The sequence below is a fragment of the Schistosoma mansoni genome, chromosome W (assembly GCF_000237925.1).
Source record: "Schistosoma mansoni strain Puerto Rico chromosome W, complete genome".
Taxonomy (NCBI): Eukaryota; Metazoa; Platyhelminthes; class Trematoda; order Strigeidida; family Schistosomatidae; genus Schistosoma; species Schistosoma mansoni.
Window position 1 is genome coordinate 56631773 of NC_031502.1, and position 26312 is coordinate 56658084.

A 26312-nucleotide genomic window follows, 5' to 3' on the forward strand; every position below is an offset into this window, starting at 1 on the left:
ACTAGCAGTTGAACCCGGGTACATCCGTTCAACGTGTCCCAAATGAAAAAAAACAAACCATCTGAATTTTACTGTTAGCCATCATCAATCTCTACTTATAGTTGCATAGTCCATCGTAAAAACTGTTGTTGTATTATCAAGTTAAAAATAATAACGTTGTTTGTAAACTCATCATCATATGATGACCAAACGTTTGTTGAACTCTCATAAATTATATTTAAATTTACTGAAATAAATGTTTGCAAACTTATTTTAATCAGGAAAATATGAAGAATCGTCTATTTTATAAGTCAATATGTACGTAATTATTTTATCTGGAGGTATTTTCAAAATAACACTAGACGAGTTCATTTCATAGTTTTTTGTGACAGATTGAAATGTTGGTTCCGTTGGCCAATGAAGTCTTTGTGACATAGCTTCTTCTTTCAATCGATCAGCCGTTAGTGTCATCTCTGTTACATCAGTTATTGTGATACCATAGAATAAATGTGAAGCATCTATATGTGTATGTTTTAAATTGTCCAACGTGTGCAAATTTTCAAATCTGACGAGAATTTGGTTTTTAGATTCTGGTTTGTCAACGACATACAAAGGCCATGATGTTAGACTAAGCAAATTAATATTGTTGGGTAAACATTTCGTGATTCCACTCCATCCATTGAAAAGATCTGCTAAACTTTGTTTGTTAGCTCGAATAAACATTGGAATGATTGGTCTACGCATCTCTTGAGCAGTTTTTCTATCTTCTGATTCAATTAAATTCAATTCATCAAATCGTATTTTATGTGTACCTCGAACAATTAAACCTATTAGGTAAAAAATAAATGAAGTTACTGTATTCAATGTTAATTATTTATCGTCTATAATACAAAATATTATAATAACTCAGAGAAAATCCAAAGTATTGTCGAATACTCGATGATAATCGGGTGAATATTGACTACTGGCAATCGCTCAACTCTGAATAGAGAACAGCACGACATTTATTCATTCGAAGTTCTAAATAAATTATGGGTGGGGACCATGAAAACTCGTCATGAGACAAGACAGAGAGCATGAAATTGGTTGTTTTTTTTTCGATAACAGTACATTGGATTCAGTGATGTAGTGAGTTTTTGAAGCTGTAACTGTGTGGATCTAACGTCCCTGACCAAATAACTGGGTTACGAAACTCGAACTGACTAAAATGACCAATTGTTTCCTTGTGCTGAGAATCACATCTTGATGATGGAAATATCTAGCATCAATTCATATATATTATTGAATATAGTTCTTATATAGAAACGGAGATATATCTTACATAATCGGAGTTCTTGGTGTAGCCATAATCTATAGTTGTACACCAATATATTAATTCATAACTTCTACTCTCTAACTTCACTTGTTCTCTACGATAATATTCATGATGTTAGTCACTTTTGCCATATCTCATCCAACTCCCACAAATTATATGCTCTTGATTTCCTTCTATTAAGATGCTGATATGAATTGAAGCTACTTTAACCGATGTATGATCATATAAGTGTACCTATAACTAGGGAAGAGAACACTTTGGCTAAATAATGTTGATAATCAATTGATTGTCCATTTAGTTGTGACCAATATCGTGTTTATGTAAATCTTTTTGTTTTCATGGAATCTTGTCGACAAAATTGTAGAATTCGTTAAGTGATTAGCCACTACAAATATCACAGTACTAAGGTAGTCTGATTACTCAAAAATAGCTAAATGGTAACATTTCTGACTGTGAAACTAGGTGATTCTGGTCTGAATTCCACCACAAGTGTCGATACCCTTCAAGTTACAAATATGACAATTCAATAAGCACCAAGATATCAGGTTTCCTTATGAGTAACTCCAATCACCTGGAAAATGGTGATGACGATTACTGATAGACAATTTCTGATACTAATTTATCAATCAAAAGGGGTTTTGTGGAGATTTCAGTATTTTCATAGTTGAAATCGTCAGTCAGTTGAAGCTAGACCACCACGGAAAACCTGGAAGCACTGGACGGCCGTTTCGTCCTATTATGGTACATTATGTATATAATGTGTTTTCATGATTTAACAGTTCATTTAACAGGATCATACATTTGATTTCAATGGTACAAGAATCCTTCAAGAAGGTTTTGATCCTTACAAAGAAAGATTAACAGCCGAAGCTATACACATAAGTGCAAATCTAAATAGTATTATCAAGAGAGATGGAATACAATTAGCTGTGCCTTTGTAGAGAACATGAACATCAGTTAGGATAATCGAATGTATTTAAGCACAAATTACAAACTATCACACTAAATTCCGATAACCATACAGTAAACAGTATTATTAATTCATGGTGGGTAGTAGTAGTAGTAATAGTGGTAGTAATAGTAGTAGTAGAAGTAGTGTAGTAAACAAGAACACGATTGGGGACAATCGAATGTATTTAAGCAAAAATTACAGACTATCTCACTAAATTCTGATAACCATACAGCAAACAGTCAATTTGCAAAATAATAACCAATTGTCTCAATCTTCACTGTTCCTTCTGTAAATATCAATCCATCTTCTCTAATTTCATTGTTCATGCGTTTTCCTACCAATTGCGCTTCATTTCAGTTCTTTCCTTATCGGTCTTCTGCCAAAATACATTCTATGTCTAACCATCATCATATACTACTTATATGTATATAAGTAGACCACACTACACCTTGACAACTAATAATCAATAAGTAAACCTGAACACTTTATTCCATTTAATCTATCAATTGTCTTATCTAAATATATGATAAACAATAAACTGGAACAGCAAAATGAATACAAACATTCATTCCTTCATTTTATGCACACTATGACAATATTTGATTCATATCATATATAGAGATTGTATGTTTTCATAAAAGTTCAACGATCAGAGATGATAAATTGTAAATAAAATTTCTTCTCACAGCACTTACGAATACTAGAACAACACATGTAAGCGAACAATATTGTTTTCAATTAGATTTTCATCAGGCTTACTCGAATAAGTTAGATATTAACATCGTTGGATGTCAACCGGCTCAGTGGTCTATCGGTTAAGTGCACGAGACTGGTAGGTCCTGGGTTTGAATCTCGCGAGTGTGGGATCGTGGATTTGCACTGCTGAGGAGTCCCATAATAGGACGAAATGGCCATCCAATGCTTTCAGGTTTTCGATGGTGGTCTAGCTTCAATTGACTCATGATCTCAACTCTATAAAATTACTCTAATAATACATGAATATTTATGTGAAAATGTTGAACCAATCAAGGTTATTTAAGTCAATAATCACAATGAAATAGAATACGTCACCGAGCATAATAGGTGAAGGTACAAGTTGATAGTAGGAAGACAGGTATACTAATAGTAGTAAGAATATTAAATTATGATAACCAAAGTCTTATCAATAGTTAAACATTGGTAATAGGGAGGTCAAACGTGAGTAAATAGACTTAGAATAGTAATCACAAAACATTAAAATCATTACGTAATAAGAAGTATGTAAAAAATTACATAGTGAAGAATACAAACGGAAAGAGGTAGAAAATTACAAACAAATAATAACAAAATTTAAAAAAAAATAATAATATCATTTGTTAAGTTATATCCGGCCATGAAAGGGATATGGGGAGTTACGAATTTCTTCTGTACACATAAATTGGGGTGGAATGTACGAATTCCTATGGTTTCTGCTATATGAAAGAGACGGGAACGAACTCCGTTGGGAAATGATGGAGGTACACGATAGATCACTCGAAATGATTTTAATTTATCTATCTTGTATCATACATGTACTTCTTGATGAACGCAGCAGGGTAGCCGATCTCTGTCAGTGAGTTATAGATTAATTCCAATTCCTGACTTAAAGTATCTACTGAACAGATCTCTTTTGCTCTACGAGTGAAGCATCTAACCAAATTTCTCTTATACTGGGTAGGTGTGAAACTATAGAAGTGAGTATATTGGCAGGCAGAGGGACTCTTTCTAAACACAATTCTACTTAACGAGCCATCATTTCGTCTGCTTAGTGTAACGTAATGGAAATTCAGCCAGTATTATTCCTCTTGTACGTAAATGACCTCCCTCGTCTACTATCGTCATCGGTTTCGCTCTATGCTGACGATGTCAATATATGGAGAGCGATACAAAGTAAGGGTGATAGCTTAGAACTCCAAAATGACTGGAGAAATTGTCTGAATGATCCCAAACCTGGCAATTGTCGATAAATACTTCCAAATGTATTGTGATGTATATTGGCCATCAGGGTACAGATAAATACACGATAAATAACACTAAGCTATCTATTGTCCAGATACACAATGACTTAGGAGTCATCGTTAGTCAAGACTTAAAGACTACTGCACACTGCCGTGCAATAGCCGCCAAAGTTTTTGCAACTTTATGGTCCATACGTAAGGATTTTAGTCATTTCGGCGGTAAAACGTTTCCGACTTTGTATACAGTGTTCCTGCGTCCTAAACTTGAGTACTGCATACAAGCAGCTAGCCCTTGTCTAAAAATAGTCAGTGAACTATTGGAATGGGTTCAGAGAACAGTAACTAGGCTGATTCCCGGAATAGCGAAACTCCCATATGGTACTAGACTGACCATGCTAAACCTATTCCCGCTGTCACATCGAAGAATCAGAGGCGATTTGATTGCAGTTTTCAAATTGCTTAGTGACAAATTTGCACCTGATATGCCCTCATTTTTCTTGTCTCCAAAAACAGAAAATTTACGAGGACACTCCAAAAAAGTTCACAAGCCCAGAACGAATTACTTGTCAGTTGACTATCGACTTTCCCATCGAATCATCAAAAAGTGGAATTGATTACCCCAGGACGTGGTTGAGGCTCCATCCGTCGACTCTTTCAAAAGAAAGCTGGATCAGCTGAGAGACCATCATTACCAGGACTAACACAGGACACCAAGCCTCCTGTTCTTTCCAAACTGAAACTGAAACTTTCGTCACACTCGCCTTCACACATTCTGTTATCTTAACACACTTTTCATCACACACCACATGTTATATACTCACTACAGTAACTACTTGTTTGGAACATTGTTAATATGATTAGGTGATAAATTTAGTATATAGTTAACCGAAGAACCATGTACTTATGTATATCCAATCATTTTGATGTTTAATTATAGTTCCTTGAAAAAGCTTGGACCACACTGTCGACTGTAACGTTGGATTCAATTCAAATACATTTGTTAAGATTTTACAAATATATTCTTCCTCCTTAATGTCTTACATCAACTTGGTGCTCAAATACTGTGAAACTACTTCGATCAAATTTCGACTGGAAAAACGTGGAGATATTGGATAGACGCAATTCTAAAAAAACACTAGAGACGTTTTAGAAGCTTGGCACTCAGATCAATCAACAAACACATTGAAATCGTTTCAATTTATCAACCAATAGGGAAAATTGTGGGAAAATATAAGACCAAAAATCAGATCAATGGGAGATACATTCAAAATAAAGAAGTAAACAATGACAGATTAAAGGTCAATAATAACTAATCAACATGGAGGGCTACAGGACAAGCTATGAGCCATATGTAGAGAAATTCGGACATTTCACCCCTAACTAAAGTTGGTACTGATGATGTCGTTCAGAATAACGATGAAAGCTCCACGACCAAACAATCAAGCTCAGAAAACAAAGCTCCATCAAAATCGTCCACCTTAGCTACAAATCTTCTCCATCACCTCAAAAAGATGTATACATTTGATGCAACAATAAAACATAAGTTGAAAGCGTGAGTCAATTGAAGCTAGACCACCATCGAAAACCTGGAAACAGTGGACGGCCGTTTCGTCCTATTATGGGACTCCTCAGCAGTGCGCATCCACGATCCCGCTCTCGCGAGATTCGAACCCAGGACCTACCAGTCTCGCGCCAGAGCACTTAACCGATAGACCACTGAACTGGCATCCAACGGTGTTAATGTCTAACTTCAACTGATCCACGAAGTTGACCAACCGTTCACCAATTGTCTTCAGTGAGTTCCTATCTCACAACAGACGTGGTTTGAACTCCACTGGTTACTGCTTCTCACTAGAACTCCTGAATGTACTCCTCGAAGTCAGTCACTAGTGACTCACGCTTTCAACTATGAAAATACTAAATCTCCACAAAACCCCTTCTGATTATAAATAAAACATTAACTTAAAATAGTTGATCTAGTTATGTTCTTAGATTTTGAACAGCGTGAACTGAAGAAAACTAATCCGATGAACTTTTATAATTCTAACGAATATAGAAGAGAGATCGGAATAATATCACAGCAATAGTCGATATCAAGCTTCGATGTTAAAACTAATGGGTTATTTGAACTGAGAATGATCTTTATAAGATAAAACATACAAATTATGGTCAATTTTTGAAACTCATTTTGACAGGTCCAACAAAATTTAAAATAACGTTCTTTCAGACAACTTCAAGAAAGAATCACTCTACAGGGAAACGAGTATTTGTTAAGATTTATTGAGAAAAATACGAAAGGTAAACAGTTTTCGTAAATTAAATACACTGCTTCAAAAGGCACGTTATTTGTGAAATGTTAGTTCAACAGAGACAAAGATGGCGACAGAGTAGTAAAACGTCTAGAGAGATCAATTTCATGTACGTTTATTCTAATGCATATTTTACAGAAAACCTGCTCATGTCAACCCATATAAGTTATTCGTTAAGAGAAACTATCTATCAACATTGAAGTGTCTACAATAGTGGCATACCAGAAAGTAACAAGGGTTAATACAGACTTTTTTTTTCTAAAACTCCTTGTAGATTTGCGATATTCTGTTTCTGATTGATCACTTTGTGATCGTTTACAAGATTTAGTTAAACGTTCTGAAAAGTGTATACTCAAATCTACTCACTATTATAGAAGCATTCCCTATCCGGAAAGTAAAAAAAAACTTGGATTATGTGTAGTTTGTTCTATTACTCTCTTTACCATAGCATTAATTTTATTATAGATTACTATTATGTTTACAAAATGTTCACTATTTCGTTTTATTGTTACTATAACTGTAAGAATGGCTCGTTGGCAAACTCAAGGAAGCCTCAAAAAGCCCAGAAAGAGCTGAAGACATTCCATCCAACCACCACTAGGGCAACATTCTAGAATGTCAACGTGTAGCTTCCCTATTGGATGAATAAGAAGGCCCCTTATGTGCCTATTGGCTGTCCGAAATGATGATTTACTTTCAGCCAAAATCTATAAATACATGAAACTTTTGTACTATACTTGACACTGTTTGGGGTATAAAATTCCTACTTACTAGTCTTCTGTCTTCTCTTTTGCAACGTTGCGGGTTCGATCGTTCAAGTAGTCTAGTAGTACGCGGCATGGCAAGAATCAAAGCTCTAGATATAACAATAACTACAAGATTTTTTTTGTACCCACAATTCCTGACTATCCGTCATTCAACCATCACAAATTGATGACATAATTATTTACTAAGTTAAGATTATGTAAGCCGTATTCATCTTATCTTTTATAAGACTTTTCTCTATTTAAACTTCATATGATACTTACCTTTATTGTCCAATCCTAATTCTTCCAATGGTTCATTTACACCTAAATTATCATCATTAATTGTTTGACGATGTAGCATCAATTCCAGTTGTCCATCATTTAAACTTGTTCCACCTTGACTACGATCTGTATAGATTGCTAAACCGAATGGAATTTTCTTATTCAACCATTTAAGTAGAATATTTTTAATCATAATTCTATTGACAATTGGATAATAATTACCAGTAATATTTTGTTCTTCATGATATTTCATTGGTATACCCCAATCATCTCTTCGATTACGTAAACGTTTTATTAAACGTCTACCAGATGAGTCTGTGAAGAATTCACCTTAAAGATAGAAATAAATTGAAATTTATAGTATTGGTTAATTAAGTCAAATAAATCATAAAGTAATATTCTGAAACTGTCATCCAGAAGATACATGTGTTTATTAACAGTTGTCTACGCAAGATACTTCGGATCCGATGGCCAGACACTATCAGCGACATTCTACTGTGGGAGAGAACAAACCAGATTCCAGAGGAAGAAGAAATCAGGAAGAAGCGCTGGAAGTGGATAGGACACACATTGAAGAAATCACCCAACTGAGTCACAAGGCAAGCCCTCATATGGAGTCTAGAAGGCAAAAGGAGAAGAGGAAGACCGAAGAACACAGTCCATCGAGAAATGGAGACAGACATGAGAAGAATTAACAAAAATTGAATAGAACTAGAAAAGAAGGCTCAGGACAGAGTGGGTTGGATAATGCTGATCGGCGGCCTATGCTCTATTGGGGGTAATAGGCGTAAGTAAGTAAGTAAGTAATCTTATCTATAAACTAACCTCAAATTAGAAATCATTGAAGTTTTCAAAGAGAAGCGAACATTTAATTTTTCTTAGCTCAGCTGCAACTTATGAAGAATCTTTCTGTGATTGAAGATTCCGAACCTAATTTCAAACTCAGTAGTTCATAGGTTCTATACTTTCTTCAAGACGTAAATATTTTTGGGTTCGATCAGTAGTGAAATTGTTAATATGCACTTCTGATGAGTCTCAGATTGCAATGAAACAACTGTCTACTTCTTCTCATATTTATCTTCTACATACGTATTGACCTCTTTCAACTGAAGTTTCAATTTTATGATAGGGTCATATAATTATCAACAATCTGTTAAACTATGCAAACTACTATAATTTCAGTGATCTGTGATTGATGAACAACACTTATAGAATGTGTGAATTATTGTCGCGCTTTCTAAGCTGAATAAAAATAGTTGTATTAAGTGATTTCAGTTCTCAGAGTCCTAGTGAGAAACCTTGGTCAGTGGACATAAACCGTATCGGGTGTGAGGCTGTTACCCACGGAAGACAACGAAAGATGGCCTCAAAATATCGTAGATTGGCTAAAGTTAGGCGTTAACACCGTTAAGTTCCGGCTCAGTAGTCTAAAATTTGGGGGTTCACGCGAGGCCGAAGGTCCTGCGTTATAATTCCGCGTGTGGGATTATGGATCCGCAATTCTGAAGTGTCCCATACTAGACCGTCCAGTGCTCTCAGGTTTTTAATGATGGTCTAACATCGTTCGGTTAATGATTTTAATAAGTGATTTTGGTTTGTTTCCAGGTACTTATTTTTTACACTGATTAATCATTGAATAGTAAACAATATCAAATTCGCCCAATTCTCAGAGCCGACCAAAAAATGTAAATCGAATTCCATAACATGAAGTACTCCTAATACATCGTTCAGTGAAGTATGTGTAATAACATTATGGAAAAACATTGTCCTCGTCCTGTTAACGAAAGTCTAGGAATATTCTGATCAGTATTTAAACGTATAAGACATTATGACCCATTAAATAATTGCTCACAATACCTGTATCTCGATATTGAACATCATCTCCATTGATAGTGTACCGAACTACAGTTTCTCGACCAATCATATCAGATGGAAATGGACCAATTGTCCATTCAACTTCTAATTCTCCATTATGATAAAGACGTACAATCAGAGAAGCCCATGAAGAATATTCAATATAAGCTTCATCGACTAAAGATCCACGTGTTATCTTTATATATTCAAATAATTAAAAAAACAATATAAAAGGAGAGATTTATAAACCTTTGCTATTTTATTTGCACCATTGAAGTGATCAATGTCAGTATATAATTTGAATAAAAACATGGAAGTTTTACGGATCCTTAGAATACAAATATGTACAATTCATGAGTCGCATAAATTCTGAATCATACTACTACTACTACTACTACTACTACTACTACTACTACTACTACTACTACTACTACTACTACTACTACTACTACTACCTACTTACCATGAGTTAATAATACTCTCGACTTCTCTTTACAATAGTTTCATAGTAGATTTTCAGTTACTTGGTCACTTATAATTATAGAGACTTAGTGAATTAATCTTTTTAAAGTATAAACTGATCGAATAGACTAGTAAAAATCATTTACCATCAAATATGTCATCAACCTATAGATGGTAATCTGATTCAGATTGAATAATTTTCATAGAAAACCCATATGTAACTCATTTATTTTCTAGAGTTGCCGCTGATATTGATGGTAAAAGTATCATAATATAATCAACATATTCAGAGAATTAATATTACACTAAACCTGTTTTCTTTGTTCATAATTAGAACTTTAATATAATTGGGAAAATTTCATGGTACGGCCGAGAGTGAAGAGAGTTCGCTCCACCTCTCCAAATGCTCTCACATGGGCACGCGTATATAGCCTCTGCCAGGGAAGTTCTACTAACTGCCTTCTCGTGGCATTACTGTTGTTTACAAGATGGAGAGGACGAAAAGCGAATGTCCGGAGCTTTAGCCTGGTTGGTGGACATGGAAGGTCCACCTAGGTGAGTTGGAAAACCCTGATTCCAAACAAATGGTGCACATGGGCTCCAGGATCCTGAGGGAACGAATGGCGTATGAATTAATCATTGGTCACTGGCTACCATGAGACGGCATCTCCTCATGATGCTCCACTGCCTTGTGGGTTAGACCTTTAGGTCAAAGGCTCCGGGTGTGGCCCCCTAAGAAAACCACCTGTTTCGATTTGGGCACCCGGGCAGTATCACAGTCATCACACAAATCAAATGAGATTTGTGTGGCGCAAATAAATAAATTTACTGACGTTTGAATATAAAAATGAATAATTAACTTAATTAAATCAAAATATGAAGTTCAACTGATAGACGAATTTGTAACAAATTTATAATGAAGCTGAAATATATTAAGACAATTCTTTTGTACACGAGGTTCATCAAAGTACATTATTATTGCTATTGTCGTGAACAAGAATATAAGTGTGGACAGTCAAATGTATTTGAATATAAAATTAAAGAATCTTATAGTAAAATCTGAAAACTATACAGTAAATAATTCATTTGCAAAATGTCAATCAATTGTTTTTGATGGAGATTTGTTCTCTGAACTGGATGGCTTAGTCGTCGAGCTATCGTCGTTCCTCTGAACGATATCATCAGCACAAACTTCGGGTAGAAGTGAAATGTTTGAATTTCTCCACATGTGGTTCACAGCTTGTCCTGTACACCTCGATGTTGATTGCTTCTTGTTGATCATAAATCTGTCATTGTTAATTTCTTTGTTTTGGTTGTATCTCCCATTGATTTGATTTTTATTCCCATGTTTCTGCATAATTTTCCTGATTGGTTGATACATTGGATTGATTCCAACCATCCAGCTCAGAGAACAAAACTCCATCAAAATCATGAAATTGAGCTACAAATCTTCTCTATCATGTCAATCATTTGTTTCAAACTTCATCGGTCTTTCGTTTTAACACAAATCATTGACTTTTCTTCGATCTTATTAACTTACTGCCACTAGACATTTCACATTCGATTGATGATATATACTACTTATTTCTGTCGACATTAGTAGCTACTTGCTTGTGCAATGGGGTGAAGTTTAAATTCACTTGGTATTTAAATAAAGGCAGAACAAATATTAATGCAGAATAATGTGAATTCATTACATTTCGTGGTTTCTCAACAGCTCCTTACAACCAAATATGTATTAGAGTTTTAGCATTGGGGTAAGCAGCTGATGAGAAACCACGAAATATAATGAATTCATATTATTCTGCATCAATATTTGGTTGTATCTTTATTTAAGTTCATAAAGGGAACTAACTGCATGAAATTTTTGAAAAGCCGTCTCACTTGGTATTGTTTGTTTGAATCGTCCCATTGATGCTTAGGACTGCAACTGGTCAGTCTCTTATTAGCATATATGCATACTGTGCGTATTGCCTCGATATAACCTTAATTCTCAAGCATTATATGCAAATAGGATGAAACGCGCGCCCTAGATTTCACTGCTAGCCACTATCCATCTTTACTTATAAGGCTTGTGACTTAAGGCTATACCGAGGCAATACACGTAGTATGCATATATGCTAACAAGAGACTGACCAGCTGCAGTCCTAAACATCAATCGGAAGATTCAAACAAACAATACTAAGTGAATTATTCTCTTTTCTTCGATCTTCTTAACTTTCTGCCACTAGACATTTTACTTTCGACTGATGATACATACTACTTATATCTGTCAACATTAGTAGTACACACCACACACTATTACTATAAAGCTATGAATATAATAATATCTATCATAACAAACGTGATGTACTTTAATGAACTTTGAGTACATTCATAGATGTTTTCTTCTTCTTCTTTTTTTTCTTTTTTTTTTAAAATTATTTTCTTCTTTTTTTTAGATAAACATACAAAACGATTCTATCACTTACTATTCCATGAATTGAATGAAATCTTTTGGCATGAGATTTATATTTAGGTAAAAATATATATGCACCAGATGATTGTTGTCCATTTGTTTCACCTATATAATACATTAATTCAATATTTAATTTTATTTTAATATTACTTTGAATATGTTTCATTATAAGTTGGATAAATTTATTATTATTATTATTATTATAGGATAGTTTTAATTTCATAGTATCTGTAATAATAATAGGACTTTTCGGTGTTGTGGTTTCCATGGATGATGATGAGGATGAGGAGGAAGAGGATGTTGATGATGATGGTGATGTTGAGGATGAGGATGTTGATGAGGAGGAGGATGTTGATGATGTTGATGATGAGGATGTTGATGATGGTGATGTTGATGATGAAGATGTTGATGATGATGTTGATGATGATGAAGAGAAGGGGGAGGATGTGGATGATGAGGATGAAGATGTTGACGAATGAATAATCTTGAAATAGAATATATTAAATCCAACTGGTAATAAATTTTTAGGATTAAATAATAATTCATAATTTGCATGATGTAATGAAGATTTCCGTTCAGGTATTTGAAGTGTTCTTTTATTGATTACATTTAATTGATAAGGTAAAGATTGATGTGTTTTTGAACTGTTACGAAGATCTTTTATTATAATATGAAATTTATTTGTTAAACTATCAACATTATCATAATCATCATTATTAATTGGAATATATATTGGGAATCGAATCCATACATTGGATTGTTCCCAACCTAATGGATTATATAGAAGAATGAAGATACCATCACCATCCTCGTTATCATCATCCTCGTTATGATTGTTCTTTGATCCATGTAAATATGACTGATAGTATTCAGTAGTATTACATAAACTAATATTTAACAAATCACAAAATGTTACATCGAATTGATTGGTTATATTGAATTGATGACTTGGCAACAATTTCATATATGAATTATTAATTAAATGTTGACATGATTTTGTACCATTATATAAACGTAGAGCATAATCATTAGTTACATGTTGTTTAGATGTACCAGTTACAGCATCATGATGTTGTACAATATGAAGTACTTGACGTAAATGATTAATATTTTCTTCATTATCATATGGATTGTTTTTATTTGGGATATGATTTGCAAATAAATGAATCTATTTGGTGAAAAAATACAAAAAAGGAGAGGAAGTTTATGTAAATTATTGTAATTTTATATAGTTGAAGTTATGAGTCAATTGAAGCTACACCACCATGAGAAACCTGGAAGCACTGGATGGACATTTCGTCTTTTCGTAGGACTCCTCAGCCGTGCGCATCCATGATCCATCCTTGCGAGATACGCCATTTTTTCCCTCAGGATACTGGAGCCCATGTGCACCATTGATTTGGAATCAGGGTTTTCCAACTCCCCTAGGTGGACTTTCCATGTCCTACAACCTGGTTAAAGCGCCGAACATTCGCTTTCCGTCCATTCAATTTCGTAAACAACACTCCACCCCGCCACGAGAAGGCAGTGAGTAGGACTTCCCTGGTAGAGGCTGTGTACGCATGGCCATGTGAGAGCATTTGGAGAGGGAGAACTGAATCTCTCCACTCTCGGCTGTACCGGAGCATTCGGGGGCATTTTGTTACAGTTTCCGCTCACTATTTGCAACCTGTAGTATTTTGAAATCCATACTATAAAATAGAATTATTATGAATAAGTATTAGGATAGTATGGTACAGATCAAAATGCAGCTAAAAGATTGAATAAGAAGTTTCATACACGCCATTTACCATAAAAATAATATTCTTTTACACTGTCACTGCCAAAATATCATTGATCTATAAACACTTATTGATAATAAGTGAAGCCCAGTTAGTCAAAATCAAAAGTTATTGAAATAGAATTGAGTTCTAGAAAGGATAATAACAAAGTGATCAGATGAGAGGAAGAGTTGAAAAGTGTGATGCAATCAGATATGAGTCATGATGCAGAGGCAAATGAAGGAAACATATATATTGTTTTTGTTTGTTCGAGACCAATAACGACAGCTGGTTTATGAAGAAGAGAGATTAGTTATTCATTAATCAAACTGAATGATCACATGGTGTTTACTTGATGTCTTGTGTCCGATAGATGTCTGGAGGTGTTGGATGTTGGATGTTCTTGAATAAAGACTTTGTGTAAGATGTCCAATAAATCTAACACAGACTACTTTTTCTATTCAAACAGTGTAACTGCTTTGACAAGTACTTTGAAATTCATGTACATAATAAGTAATGATATGAAAGAGTTATTTATCAACCTTTGATTAAAATGATTAAAATATTGTTTTATTGAGGACCATCAGTTGACTCCAAGGATGATTCTGGATAGGACAGTGTTAAGTCTTGTACGATTACCGATTATTGAGTCAAGGTAATTTTTAATGAATGGAGATTTGTTTGATTTAGCATTTAGCTTTTGGATATTTATCAATGAATTTAAAATGGATATCTGTCATCTTCAAAAAATATATATCAACGTCCATCAGTTCTCCTAGATTAACATTTTCTCTGTTGTTCGAGATTGGTTGACTTTAGTTTTTTTGTTCCTACTGAGTGTCGGTAGTATTAGAAATATTCTTCGAATCAAGATAATAATGATGATCAACCTTGATGTGAACCGAGAAACAAGAAGCCTTAACAAACTACGGAAGCTATTTTTGGGGACGTTATTTTATTTAATTCAAAGCTTGTAAAACTGTAACAGTTACTTTTATCCCTAGTCTATTCTACAGATCATGAGCTTTCGTTTGATGTATGATTCATTGCCAAAGCATTTTCTGTTCCAAAGCCATTGTAATTTAGACGCAACCTTTTGTACTCTATTTTCTACTGTAATCCCCCAGTATTGAACATAATTGTATTTTCCTAATTATTGGTGGGTTGTGGTCAGGTTAGTCATCTATTTATTCATGTATCTTTTTACACAAATTTGAATTCGGAATTCGAGTGCTAGATCGGGATTGGAATAAGGTGATTAGTGTTCCAGTTGTCCTTGTCTTCTTTCTCTCTCGCGTGCTTGTCAGCCAGTCAGGGATAGAATAGTTTTCATCTCTCTACCTCCGCTTCGAACTCACGCATACTAGCCTCAAGGTTAAACTAGTCAACCTATCGCGTCAAGGTCTTTATCTACATTAGACAAGTTATACTCGGCACGAAAGCGGGTAGACAGTTAAGGACGTAACAAACCTTTGTGGGGTTTCTTTGGAAAACTTTTCTTCTTTTGACTATGCTTGTTGTATGCGCTTTATTATTCATTTACTTTACAAATCTCCATATGATTACTTGGTAATTAAATTCATTTGATGTTGTTTGTTTGAATCTTCCCTTTGATGTTTAAAACAGCAGTTGATCAGTCTCTTATTGGCATATGCGGATCCTGTACAGATCGCCTCGATATTGCCTTGAGTCACAAGTATTATAAATAAAGATGGATAACATGATTGCGTTTGAAGCAGATGGTATTGGGTTCGAGTCCTGGAGTGAATACCAACTGTGAGTTGTAAAGTTGTACATCCAGCCAACGAGTCCCAAATAGGAAGAAACATATTTCCTGGATTCCAATGCTAGACACCATAATTATATGGTAATTGTTTTACATTTTATGGCAATCAAAATCAACCTTATGTCTAGATGACTTAAACTTTAAACCTACAACAATTTTTTGGCCATTTGATGGTTTTACATTTTGCGGCATTTTGTATCAACCAATTTTAAGTTGATTCTGTCTCAAACATTCACATGATTATGAATGTGATTAGCTAGAAATCACGTATCAACGTGTCTTCTTGGTAAACTTGAATCCTTTCATAACATTTCTGACAACTTGTTCAGTAAAACTCAATCCGCAGTTAGAATAGGTAATCAGTCATTTCTGTCTAAATTTTCTAATATGTATTTAGTTTTGTTTAACTGTCAATTAGTACATACTAGTCCATTTATAATACGTCGTACTGATAATCACGAGGCAATCCCTAACTTGGAATCCGTAAAGGAAGTGAAAAAGAGAAAGGCCAAAGAACTCATTACGTCGGGAAATAGAAGCATACATGAAAAGGATGAATGTTAACTGGAAAGAACTGGAAAGGATTGGTAAGGACATGGTTGCATGGAGAATGCTGGTGGTTGGCATATGCTCCTTCACGAGGGATAACAGGCGTAAGTAAATAAGTAAGTAATTGCTGATAATGGTCATTATACCTGGTTTTATTGGTGTTGTAACTTCTCTAAAGTTAGTAAATTAGATAAATTTAAGAAATACTAGAACGGTAGTAAAGTAGGCAATTGTTCATCATTCCAGTGTAAGTTCTCTGTATTGTGTATAGAGTAAATAGCTAACAGAATTCTTCATGTCCATTTTTATCTTTCCAAATGTATTTTACTGGATTATACTCCTTGAAAAACATCTTTAAACCCTAATCTTTCCGATTACTGCTTATACTTTTACTGTAATACTACTATGGGATTTGAATCAAAAATTGTATCTCTATGCTAATGTGGTATGACAACTTAAACTGATGTACGTAAGCACGAAGTTCTATGTTGTTGCTGACTGACTGACTGAAATCAACGGCTTGTATAATTCACAACCAGCTGGGAACAGTTAGGCCTCTCTGAAACAATAATTGATATCCTTCAACAACATCAAACAAACTAAAAATTTTCAAACCTGTCTTATATTTGTCGTCTTAAAGAGTAGGCTGTTTATGTGCAGACTTACAATCTAAAATGGAAGTAACATCACAGAATGACATCCAATAGTGAACTTTTTCAGAAAATAAATAGTTTACTGAACTATGACGCCTGTTACATGATTGATACTTTTATCAAGCTGTGAACGAATAGTTGAAACTTGAAAACCAAGATTGTTCAGGTTTGATATTGAAAAAAAATCTTTCTAATTTAATAAACAGTTAGTTCTATCTAGTCTAAAGGTTATGGTTTTCCTCATATTGTAAACAAATACTGCTCTTTAAGTTATTTTTATGCTACTACTTCCAGCTTATTTAAAACAAAATATTAGTCAGTAGTAATAACAAGTTGAGATATTGAAAAATTGGTTTACAAAAAATAATTATGGATTTAGATACTTAACTTCTTTTAACTTAAACAATAACCTACATCAAATAGTATACTAAAGATAATCTAGCCAGAAACAAGGTTTATCTTACGCCTGTTATCTCTCGTGGAGGAACATCAGCCAATCACCAGCACTCTCCACTCAACCCTGTCCTCACTAATCCTTTCCACTTATTTCCAGTTAGCATTCATTCTTTTCATGTCTACTTCTAATTCTCGACACAGTGTGTTCTTTGGCCTTCCTCTTTACCGTTTCCCATCAGGATTCCAAGTTAGCTCTTGCTTCGTGATGCAGTTCGGTGATTTTCGTAACCTATGTCCTATACACTTTCATTGTTTTTTTCCTAATTCCCTCCTCAGTTGGAAGCTGGTTTGTTATCTACAAGGTTTCTCACTCTATATAAAATAAATTATTCTCGAGAACAAAAGATAACCTCAAATATTTTTTAATCATAGCAACTCCGACTTCATTTACCTGTTTATGTGTACTTGAGAAAGTTCATTTATTGAAACAACAGAAAGACAAATATGTTTCATAGATTGTAAGCATGAGTCAATTGAAGCTAGACCACCATCGAAAACCTGGAAACACTGGACGGCCGTTTCGTCCTACTGTGGGACTCCTCAGCAGTGCGCATCCACGAACCCGCTCTCGCGAGATTCGAACCCAGGACCTACCAGTCTGGAGCCAGAGACCTTTACCGATAGACCACTGAGCTGGCATCCAACGGTGTTAATATCTAACTTCAACTGATCCACGAAGTTGAGCAACCATTCACCAATTGTCATCAGTGAGTTGATATCTCACAACAGACGTGATTTGCGCCTCACTGGTCCAGTGTTTCCAGGTTTTCCATGGTGGTCTAGCTTCAACTGACTCATGCTTTCAACTATGAAACATACTTAATCTCCACAAAACTCCTTCAGACAAATATGTGTTCGTATCTCCGAATGGATTTCAAAAACCTGAAACTAAACTCTATTACAGCCCTAAACACCAAACAAATTAGATACTAGTTCGAAAGAAGAGAAGCTGTTAATATTCTTAAATCTTTTAAAATAACTGACAGAGAAATATTATTGCTTACATTATTTTTTAGCAATCATTGATATTTGTTATTTCCCTAATCTATAATTTTCACGTATCTGGACAGCATCATCGATTAACAAGGAGGATCCGACGCAGACTTGAAGGTAAGGATTTGCAAAAGGAGGACCGCACTCCTAAAGTTCAAGAACGTATGGAACTCAAAACAACTGTCAACCAACAACAAAGTCAGAATCATCAATACGAACGTCAAGATAGTTCTAATGTACATAACTGAAACTTGGAGGAGTACTACAATCATCATCAAAAAGTTACAAATATTTGTAAACAATTGTCTACTTAAGATACTGAATGTCCGTTGAACGGATACCATCAGCGACAGCCTTCTGTGGGAGAGGACAAACCAGTTTCTATTTGAAGAGGAAATTAGGAAAATACGTTGGAAGTGGATCGGACATACATTAAGGAAATCACAAAACTGTATCACGAAGCGAGAACTAACTTGAAATCCTGATGGGAAACGGTAAAGAGGAAGGCCAAAGAACACACTGTGTCGAGAATTAGAAGCAGACATGAAAAGGATGAATTCTAACTGGAAAGAACTAGAAAGGATTGGTGAGGACAGGGTTGGATGGATAGTGCTGGTGTTTGGCCTATGCTTCTCCACAAGAGATAACAGGCGTAAACAAGTAAGCAGGTAAGCATGATTTTCACTAGATCATTTCTTAAAACTCTCGTAAGCTTTTCAAATCCTAGTTAACTCTTTTCTTACCTTCTTTGCAGTTCTATAGAGCTGATGAAAGATCACAAACTAAAATGAATGCATGTAATTCTATTTTATTTTTTTATTTGTTTTATTCAAATGTGTAAAAGCAGCGTGGATGCGCACTGCTGAGGAGTCTCACAATATGACAAAACGGCCGTCCAGTGCTTCTAAGTTTACCGTGGTGGTCTAGCTTCAATCGACTCATGATTTCAACTATGAAAATACTGAAATCTCCACAAAACCCCTTCTGATTATATGGAATTTATCAAGTTATATATATTTCCATTACCAATATATCACTGCCGATATCATTCACTATTAAAAACTGATTTTCATAAAAATCTATACCAAGTAAGGTAAGCAGAGATGGATAGTGGCTAGCAGTGGAATCCAGGACGCGTGTTTCGTCACCCCATCGCATAAGCAAATGGCTATCAGGACTCAGTGGGTACTGGGTACTGGGTTCGAGTCCCAGAGTGAACATCAACTCTGAGATGCAGGTACATCCAGCTGACGAGTCCCAAATAGGACAATTAACGAAGCACGGCACTACAACAATTTAGGTGAATTTAACACAAAACTTTAAATGAATTGGATAATTGATTTGTATGTAACAAAAATCCAACATTGACCAGCATTTAAATGTATATGAAGCTTAAAAGTAAGATTATGTATTTGTCATTTGGAATTAAAGTAAACAGAAAAGGTATCTCCCCCCTCCAGCCATAAGAACATGGTGAAGCCTAGTAGGACCTTCTAGAGAAGAGTGCTACATCGAAGCGCGGCAAAACTACCAGGGCGCAATATTTGTTTATGCATTTCTTACACAGAGTCATTACACAACACTTTCATTCTGTTTTTTTCTTTTTTTGGGAGATTTATTTTTTCCATCTTTTTTGAACCCTTAATAATTATGCAATGACTATTTGTAGCATTCGTAATCATTTGTAGGTATAGGTAGTGTTTGATTAGGCCGATCTCCACCGCCCATATTACCGTCCACGTTCGTACATGGGATCAGTGCCATGATCCAGGAGGCACGACGAGAACGTGTGAGTCGGATTTTACTTCCCACAAAAAGAAGATACATCAGGCAAAATAGTAACCACTTTCCAACAAACCTTTCCCCGTCTCAAAAAAACAACAACAACAACTAGAAATTACTTACTTGTTCACACATTGATAATAAATTTGATGCTTGACGTATATAATATTTCAATGCTGGTCTACTAGTATAATAACCTGTCCAATATGATAATGAACCACTAGCATATGGAAAGAAATCACCACTACGATGATTAATTGTCCCAATTCGATTAAATTCTTCATTTACCGCTTTTGTATAACATGCTGGTGTAGAATACAATACATTCACATTGCTATCATACTTCTGTTGATCATTAACATACTTAATTAACTTATCCATATTATTATAGTTCATATGAGCATTTTCATATGTAAAATCACAACCCATTAAAACCATAATATGATTTGTTTTAAATGAATTGGATAAGTTTTTAACATACTGTATAAATTTCTTTACAACTATATCAACATTATATTCCTGAATAGATGGATTATCTACAATGGAATGATCTGGATAGCTTGCATCAAATTCAAAATTAGGCGGATAACAATAAGTATCATAGAACATTCCAGTAAATAAACCATAGAATTTGTCATTATCAGTAGTATTACTAGTAGTAGTAGTAGTAGTATAAGTAGTATCCCATAAAATTTCTAATTCTTTTAAATGTTTACGTTTTTCTTTTTCACGATAGTCTATACGTTGAAAATAGACAGCATCATAACCTACATCTTGAAATAAATTTGAATGATCACGTGAATGACCAAATGGATCAATTTGCCAAGCAACTAATGGACGTCCACAATCACTAAATAATTGTTTTAATAAATTATTTCCATATGTTAATTGATCAATTGCATCAACATAATAAACTGTAGCTTCATCAGCCATACTCCAACCACCTAAAGCAAATTGTAATTGTCCTGATTTAACTAAATCTTTAACTAGATGTTTGATTTCTTTCGTTTGTACTATCCACCATTGATAAAAATAAGCCATTTCAACGTAAGTAAATTTACGATTTGGATTATGTGCTAAAGCAGATACAACACTGTCTAAAATGTATTGAACACTAGCTCGTTGAATTGTATTATTCACACCATAGTAGTATTGATCTACTGTTTTCAACCAGCCAACATCATCATGTGTATGGGGTATTAGATGTATATTAAGATATCCTGATTTTCCAGTTTCACATGAATCATAACCACATTTAGAAGAAGAGGAATATTTCAATAGATCACGGAAACTAACACTATCACATTGATTTGTGTAAACTACTAATATAAGTAGTATAGTCGTCAGTTTTATCATAGTTGAGTATGTTGTTACAATAAAGTTCCACTATAGAATTATGAAATACGGAGATTGAAAAAAAAGGCGAAAATATACCTAATTCCAGCTTCGAGGTTTTCTTTTTCATATTTCTTTTAATTCGTTGTTGAGATAGTTAATGTAATTGGTGCATTTGCTTGTATAAGGGTGTATCTTTAATGTTGCTAAGTAGATTAGTTAAAATTCAAACCAACAATTTGTTAAATTGTTTGTCCTTTTTTACACTTTATATAAAAAAATCGTTTAATGAGCATAGCAACTAATGATTAGTTTTCTTATTAGATTATTAGGGTGACAATATCTGCTGACAATTTAAGTAATATGTTCCAAATTCATCAGATTTACATGATTATACTATATTAGCATGGGTGAATCTTCGTTCAGATCACCAATTAGGAGTAATTAAAATTCAGGCCTAAATAATAAGAAACAGAATAATCTAAATCCTTTCTAATAAAAATATAAACATCATACCTCTTAAACAAGCTGGTGGTTGTCTAGACTCAATAGCTAAGTGAATAAAACTTTGTAATTTAAAGCGAAAGATAACTGAATTACGGTCTCAGTGTGAAAACTGGAACTTAGACACAGGTTCATCCAGCTGATGAGTTCACTACTAGTCACAGTCAATCTATTCTAAAAACAAAAATCTTGGTATAACGCGCTAATATTGATATGAAATTAATCCTTTGCTATTTGATTTCATAGCAGCTATTTATCACTTAAAAGTAGCCATTTAAATATTCAAGAAATTGTCTAAAATTGTTTTAAAACGAGCATTTTCAAGTCGACTTCTTACTTATGCCTGTTACCTCCAATGCAGCATAGGCCGCCGACCAGCATTATCCAACCCACTCTATCCTGAGCTTTCCTTTATAGTTCTATCCAATTTTTGTTCATTCTTCTCATGTCTGTTTCTATTTCTCGGCATAATGTGTTCTTTGGTTTTCTTCTTTTCCTTTCGCCTTCAGGATTCCATATGAGGTCATGCCTTGTGACGCAGTTGGGTGATTTCCTCAGTGTCTGCCCTATCCACTTCCAGCTCATGATAAACCACGAACTATAATGAATTCATATTATTCTGCATCAATATTTGTCTTGTCTTTATTTAAATTCATAAAGGGAACTAATTGCATGAAATCCAGTGCTTCTTCCTGATTTCTTCCTCCGCTGAAATCTGGTTTGTTCTCTTCCACAGTAGCTTGTTGCTGATAGTGTCTGGTCAACGAATCCGAAGTATCATGCGTAGACGACTATTAATGAACATGTGTATTTTCTGGATGGTGGCTTTCGTAGTTCTCCAGGTTTCCACCTCATACAGTAGAACTGTTTTGACATTTGTATTGAAAATTCTGATATTGGTGTTCGTTGACAGTTGTTTTGAGTTCCAGATGTTCTTCATTTGTAAATATGCTGCTCTTGCTTTGCCGATCCGCGTCTTCACATCTGCATCAGATCCATCGTGTTCATCAATGATGCTGCTCAGATATGTAAAGGTTTTCACATCCTTCAAACATCTTCGTCAAGTAAGATTCGAATGGTGCACGCTGTGTTCTATCGGAGCATCTTGCTACTGAGACCGCTGCTGTTGTTGCGTGTGCGATAGAACAGCCAGATCATCTGCGAAGTCTAAATCGTCCAGCTGGTGGTGGTCTAGCTTTCAATTGACCAATGAATTCAACCAGTAAATAATTTTTTACTATGAGTTGTGATCTACACGATCGATCCTTACGGAATCCAGCCTGTTGATTTCGAAGTTGTGCGTCTACTGAGTCTCTTATTCTGTTTAACAGTACCCTATTGAAGACTTTTCCTGGTATTGGGAGAAGAGTGATGCCCTGTAGTTATCATACTTGCTGAGATAACCTGTTTTGGTATTTTGATCAGAAGTCCTTCCTTTCACTTTGTTGGTACACGTTCTTCATCCCAAATCTTACTGAAGAGGATGTGAAGTAACTTTGCAGTTACTGCTACATTTGCTTTCAATGTCTCTGGAATGTTGTCTGGTCCTGCTGCTTTTCCACTCTTTACCTGTCTGATGACCATGCTGATCACTTCAATTGTCGGTGGGCCAAAATCGATTCTGAGTTCGATGTTGGATGGATTCAGTGGAGCTAGTCGATTCAAGAGTTCTTTGAAGTGTTCTACCTTTCCAGTTGCTCTTCATAGCACTTCCCTGTCCATTGAGTAGATCACGAAAGGCCTGGAACTTATTGTTGAGGACTATCTCGTATGTATTGAGTCTGTCCGCATCTCGAAGAAAGGCTGTAATAAACTTTTGAAATGTTGTACGCCCAGTTTTCCAATGCTTCTTCAGTTTTGATTTCACCTTGGCGACCGGCAAATGATGATCTGATGCTATATCAGCTCCTCTCCTCGTTCTCACATCTTCCATCGTCCTCCTGAACTTTTTGTTGATGTAGATTTGGTCGATTTGGTTCTGTTTAGTGTGAACCGGTGAAGTTCATGTGGTTTTGTGAATGTGTTTATAAGGGAATATAGTGCCACCTATGACCAGTTTGTTGAAGGCACATAGGTTTGCAAATCTCTCACCATTTTCGTTCCTTTCTTCCAGTCAGTCCATGTAGTCGCATGACGTCTTCATATCCAGTGTTGTCCATTCCAACCTTAGCATTTAAATCTCGCATCAGAATGGTCAGGTCCTTGGTTGGGCACTTCTCGATGATCGACTGCAGCCTATCGTAGAATTGGTCTTTAGTGTCTTCATCGTAGTCGTTGGTAGGCGCATAGCATTGAATGACGTTCATTGTAATGCCCTCTTTCTTTGTTTTGAAGGAGGCTTTGATGATCCTTGGTCCATGAGATTATAACCCTATAAGTGCATTTTGTGCTTTTCTGGACAGCATCAATGCAACTCCTTGTGTATGTGGGGCATTTTCTTCTTCATGACCGGAGTATAACAGAAACTGCCCTGAAGCTAGTCGTTGTTGTGCAACTTGCGTCCAATGTGTTTCACTGATCTCAAGCACCTCCAGATTGTACCACATGGTAGTACTACGCTAGTCAGTCGTTTTTCTTTAATTTCATATCCTCTGTATTTTAAATATGTTAAACTCTCTGTTAACCGTTTCATGAACATTGACTAACTGTACAGTTTCATCACTATCAGAGAATTTTATTAGTGAATTGATGATTGTAATCTCTCGAAACTATTGTGGTGCATAATTCAATTTATCAACCAATCAGGAAAATTATGCGGAAACATAGGAACAAAAATCAAATGAATGGGAAATACAACCAAAACAAAGAAATAAACAATGATAGATTTAAGGTCAACAAGAAGCAATCAACATCGAGGTGCACAGGACAAGCTATGAACCACATGAGGAGAAATTCAAACACTTCACTTCTACCCGAAGTTTGTTCTGATGATATCGTTCAGAAGGACGATGAAAGCTCCACGACCAAACCATCCAGCTCAGGGAACAAAACTCCATCAACATTGGAAATACTACTAACTTGCATAAGTAGTAAGATATGTGAAATATGAGTGAATAATTTGTTAATAGATCGTTTCAACATTATACAGCACAATTCAAAGTTCAATTATTCATACAATTTGATTGTTATAAAGTGGTTGTGTCTGAAATGGTTACTGATTAGACAAAGTCCAATTCGAATTATTCAAGTTATGCATACACATAGGATTATTCAGTTAAACTAACATGAATATAATTCGGAAAATATCAATTTAATACGTTCACACCTACCATTTCAACATATTGCATAGATATTGCTGAGAAAAGCTTGTGAATACCACAGTTCGGAGGTTGGATTTATCATAACCAAATAATTGATTGTATTGAAGAAAAAAAACAGGTTCGTAAATTGTATTACAATTTGTGCATTTTACAAATATATGTGTGACTTCTGACTTAACTTTCCACTTAATTAACTAGAGCAGGAACATTACCACTTTCACATCCAATATGATCCCAAATAAAGTAATACGAATGGAGTAATAAAATGATTGGGTTTTCGATTCAATTTCAGTGGTTGTCTGACCAAATTCTGTTGCTGACGGACTCATGTTGATTACATCAATTAGTATGTATAAAAAAGTCTCCCCACACATAAGTGTATTTCACAGTAATCTTTAGTTAGGGATTACATAGAAGTCAGTATCCATAACTCTCTGTATTAGATATGAGAACTACAATTCTTGTAATGAAAATGATATCAAACAACCACTGAGTTGGAACTCCATGTAATCACATAAATCACAATTTCCACATTCAGTCAGTTGATGATATAGCATGAGTAACCATCATCCGATTTCTAGATGGTGGCGAAGACTTGAAACTCAGGTGGATGATTATGATGGAGTTTAGTTCTCAGAGCTGGATGGTTTGGTCGTGGAGCTTTCAGCATCATTCTGAATAACATCGTCAGAAGAAACTCCAGGTTGGATTGGTGTGTTTCAATTTTTCTACATATGGCTCACAGCTCGTCCTATAGACTTCGATGTTGATTGGTTATCGTTGACCATTAAACTATCATTGTTTTCTCCTTGAGTTTATTTGAATCTCCCATCCCACTTCATTTTCAAATCAATTAACTCGTCTCATTTCCTCATAAAAATTTTGGAAAACCCAGTTCTAA

General features: G+C 35.0%; 1 protein-coding gene across 1 annotated transcript; it reads right to left on the reverse strand.

Annotated features, from left to right (window-relative positions):
• Positions 1-252: 252 nt before the first annotated feature.
• Smp_160310 (putative lysosomal alpha-mannosidase (mannosidase alpha class 2b member 1)) lies at positions 253-21668 on the reverse strand (the record flags this gene model as incomplete). The annotated part of the gene is made up of 6 exons (XM_018790256.1): positions 253-806; positions 7560-7874; positions 9417-9590; positions 12347-12368; positions 12845-13501; positions 20436-21668. 6 exons carry the CDS (start codon positions 21666-21668, stop codon positions 253-255), a joined length of 2955 nt encoding a protein of 984 aa, XP_018655617.1.
• Between the last annotated feature and the right edge of the window lie 4644 nt (positions 21669-26312).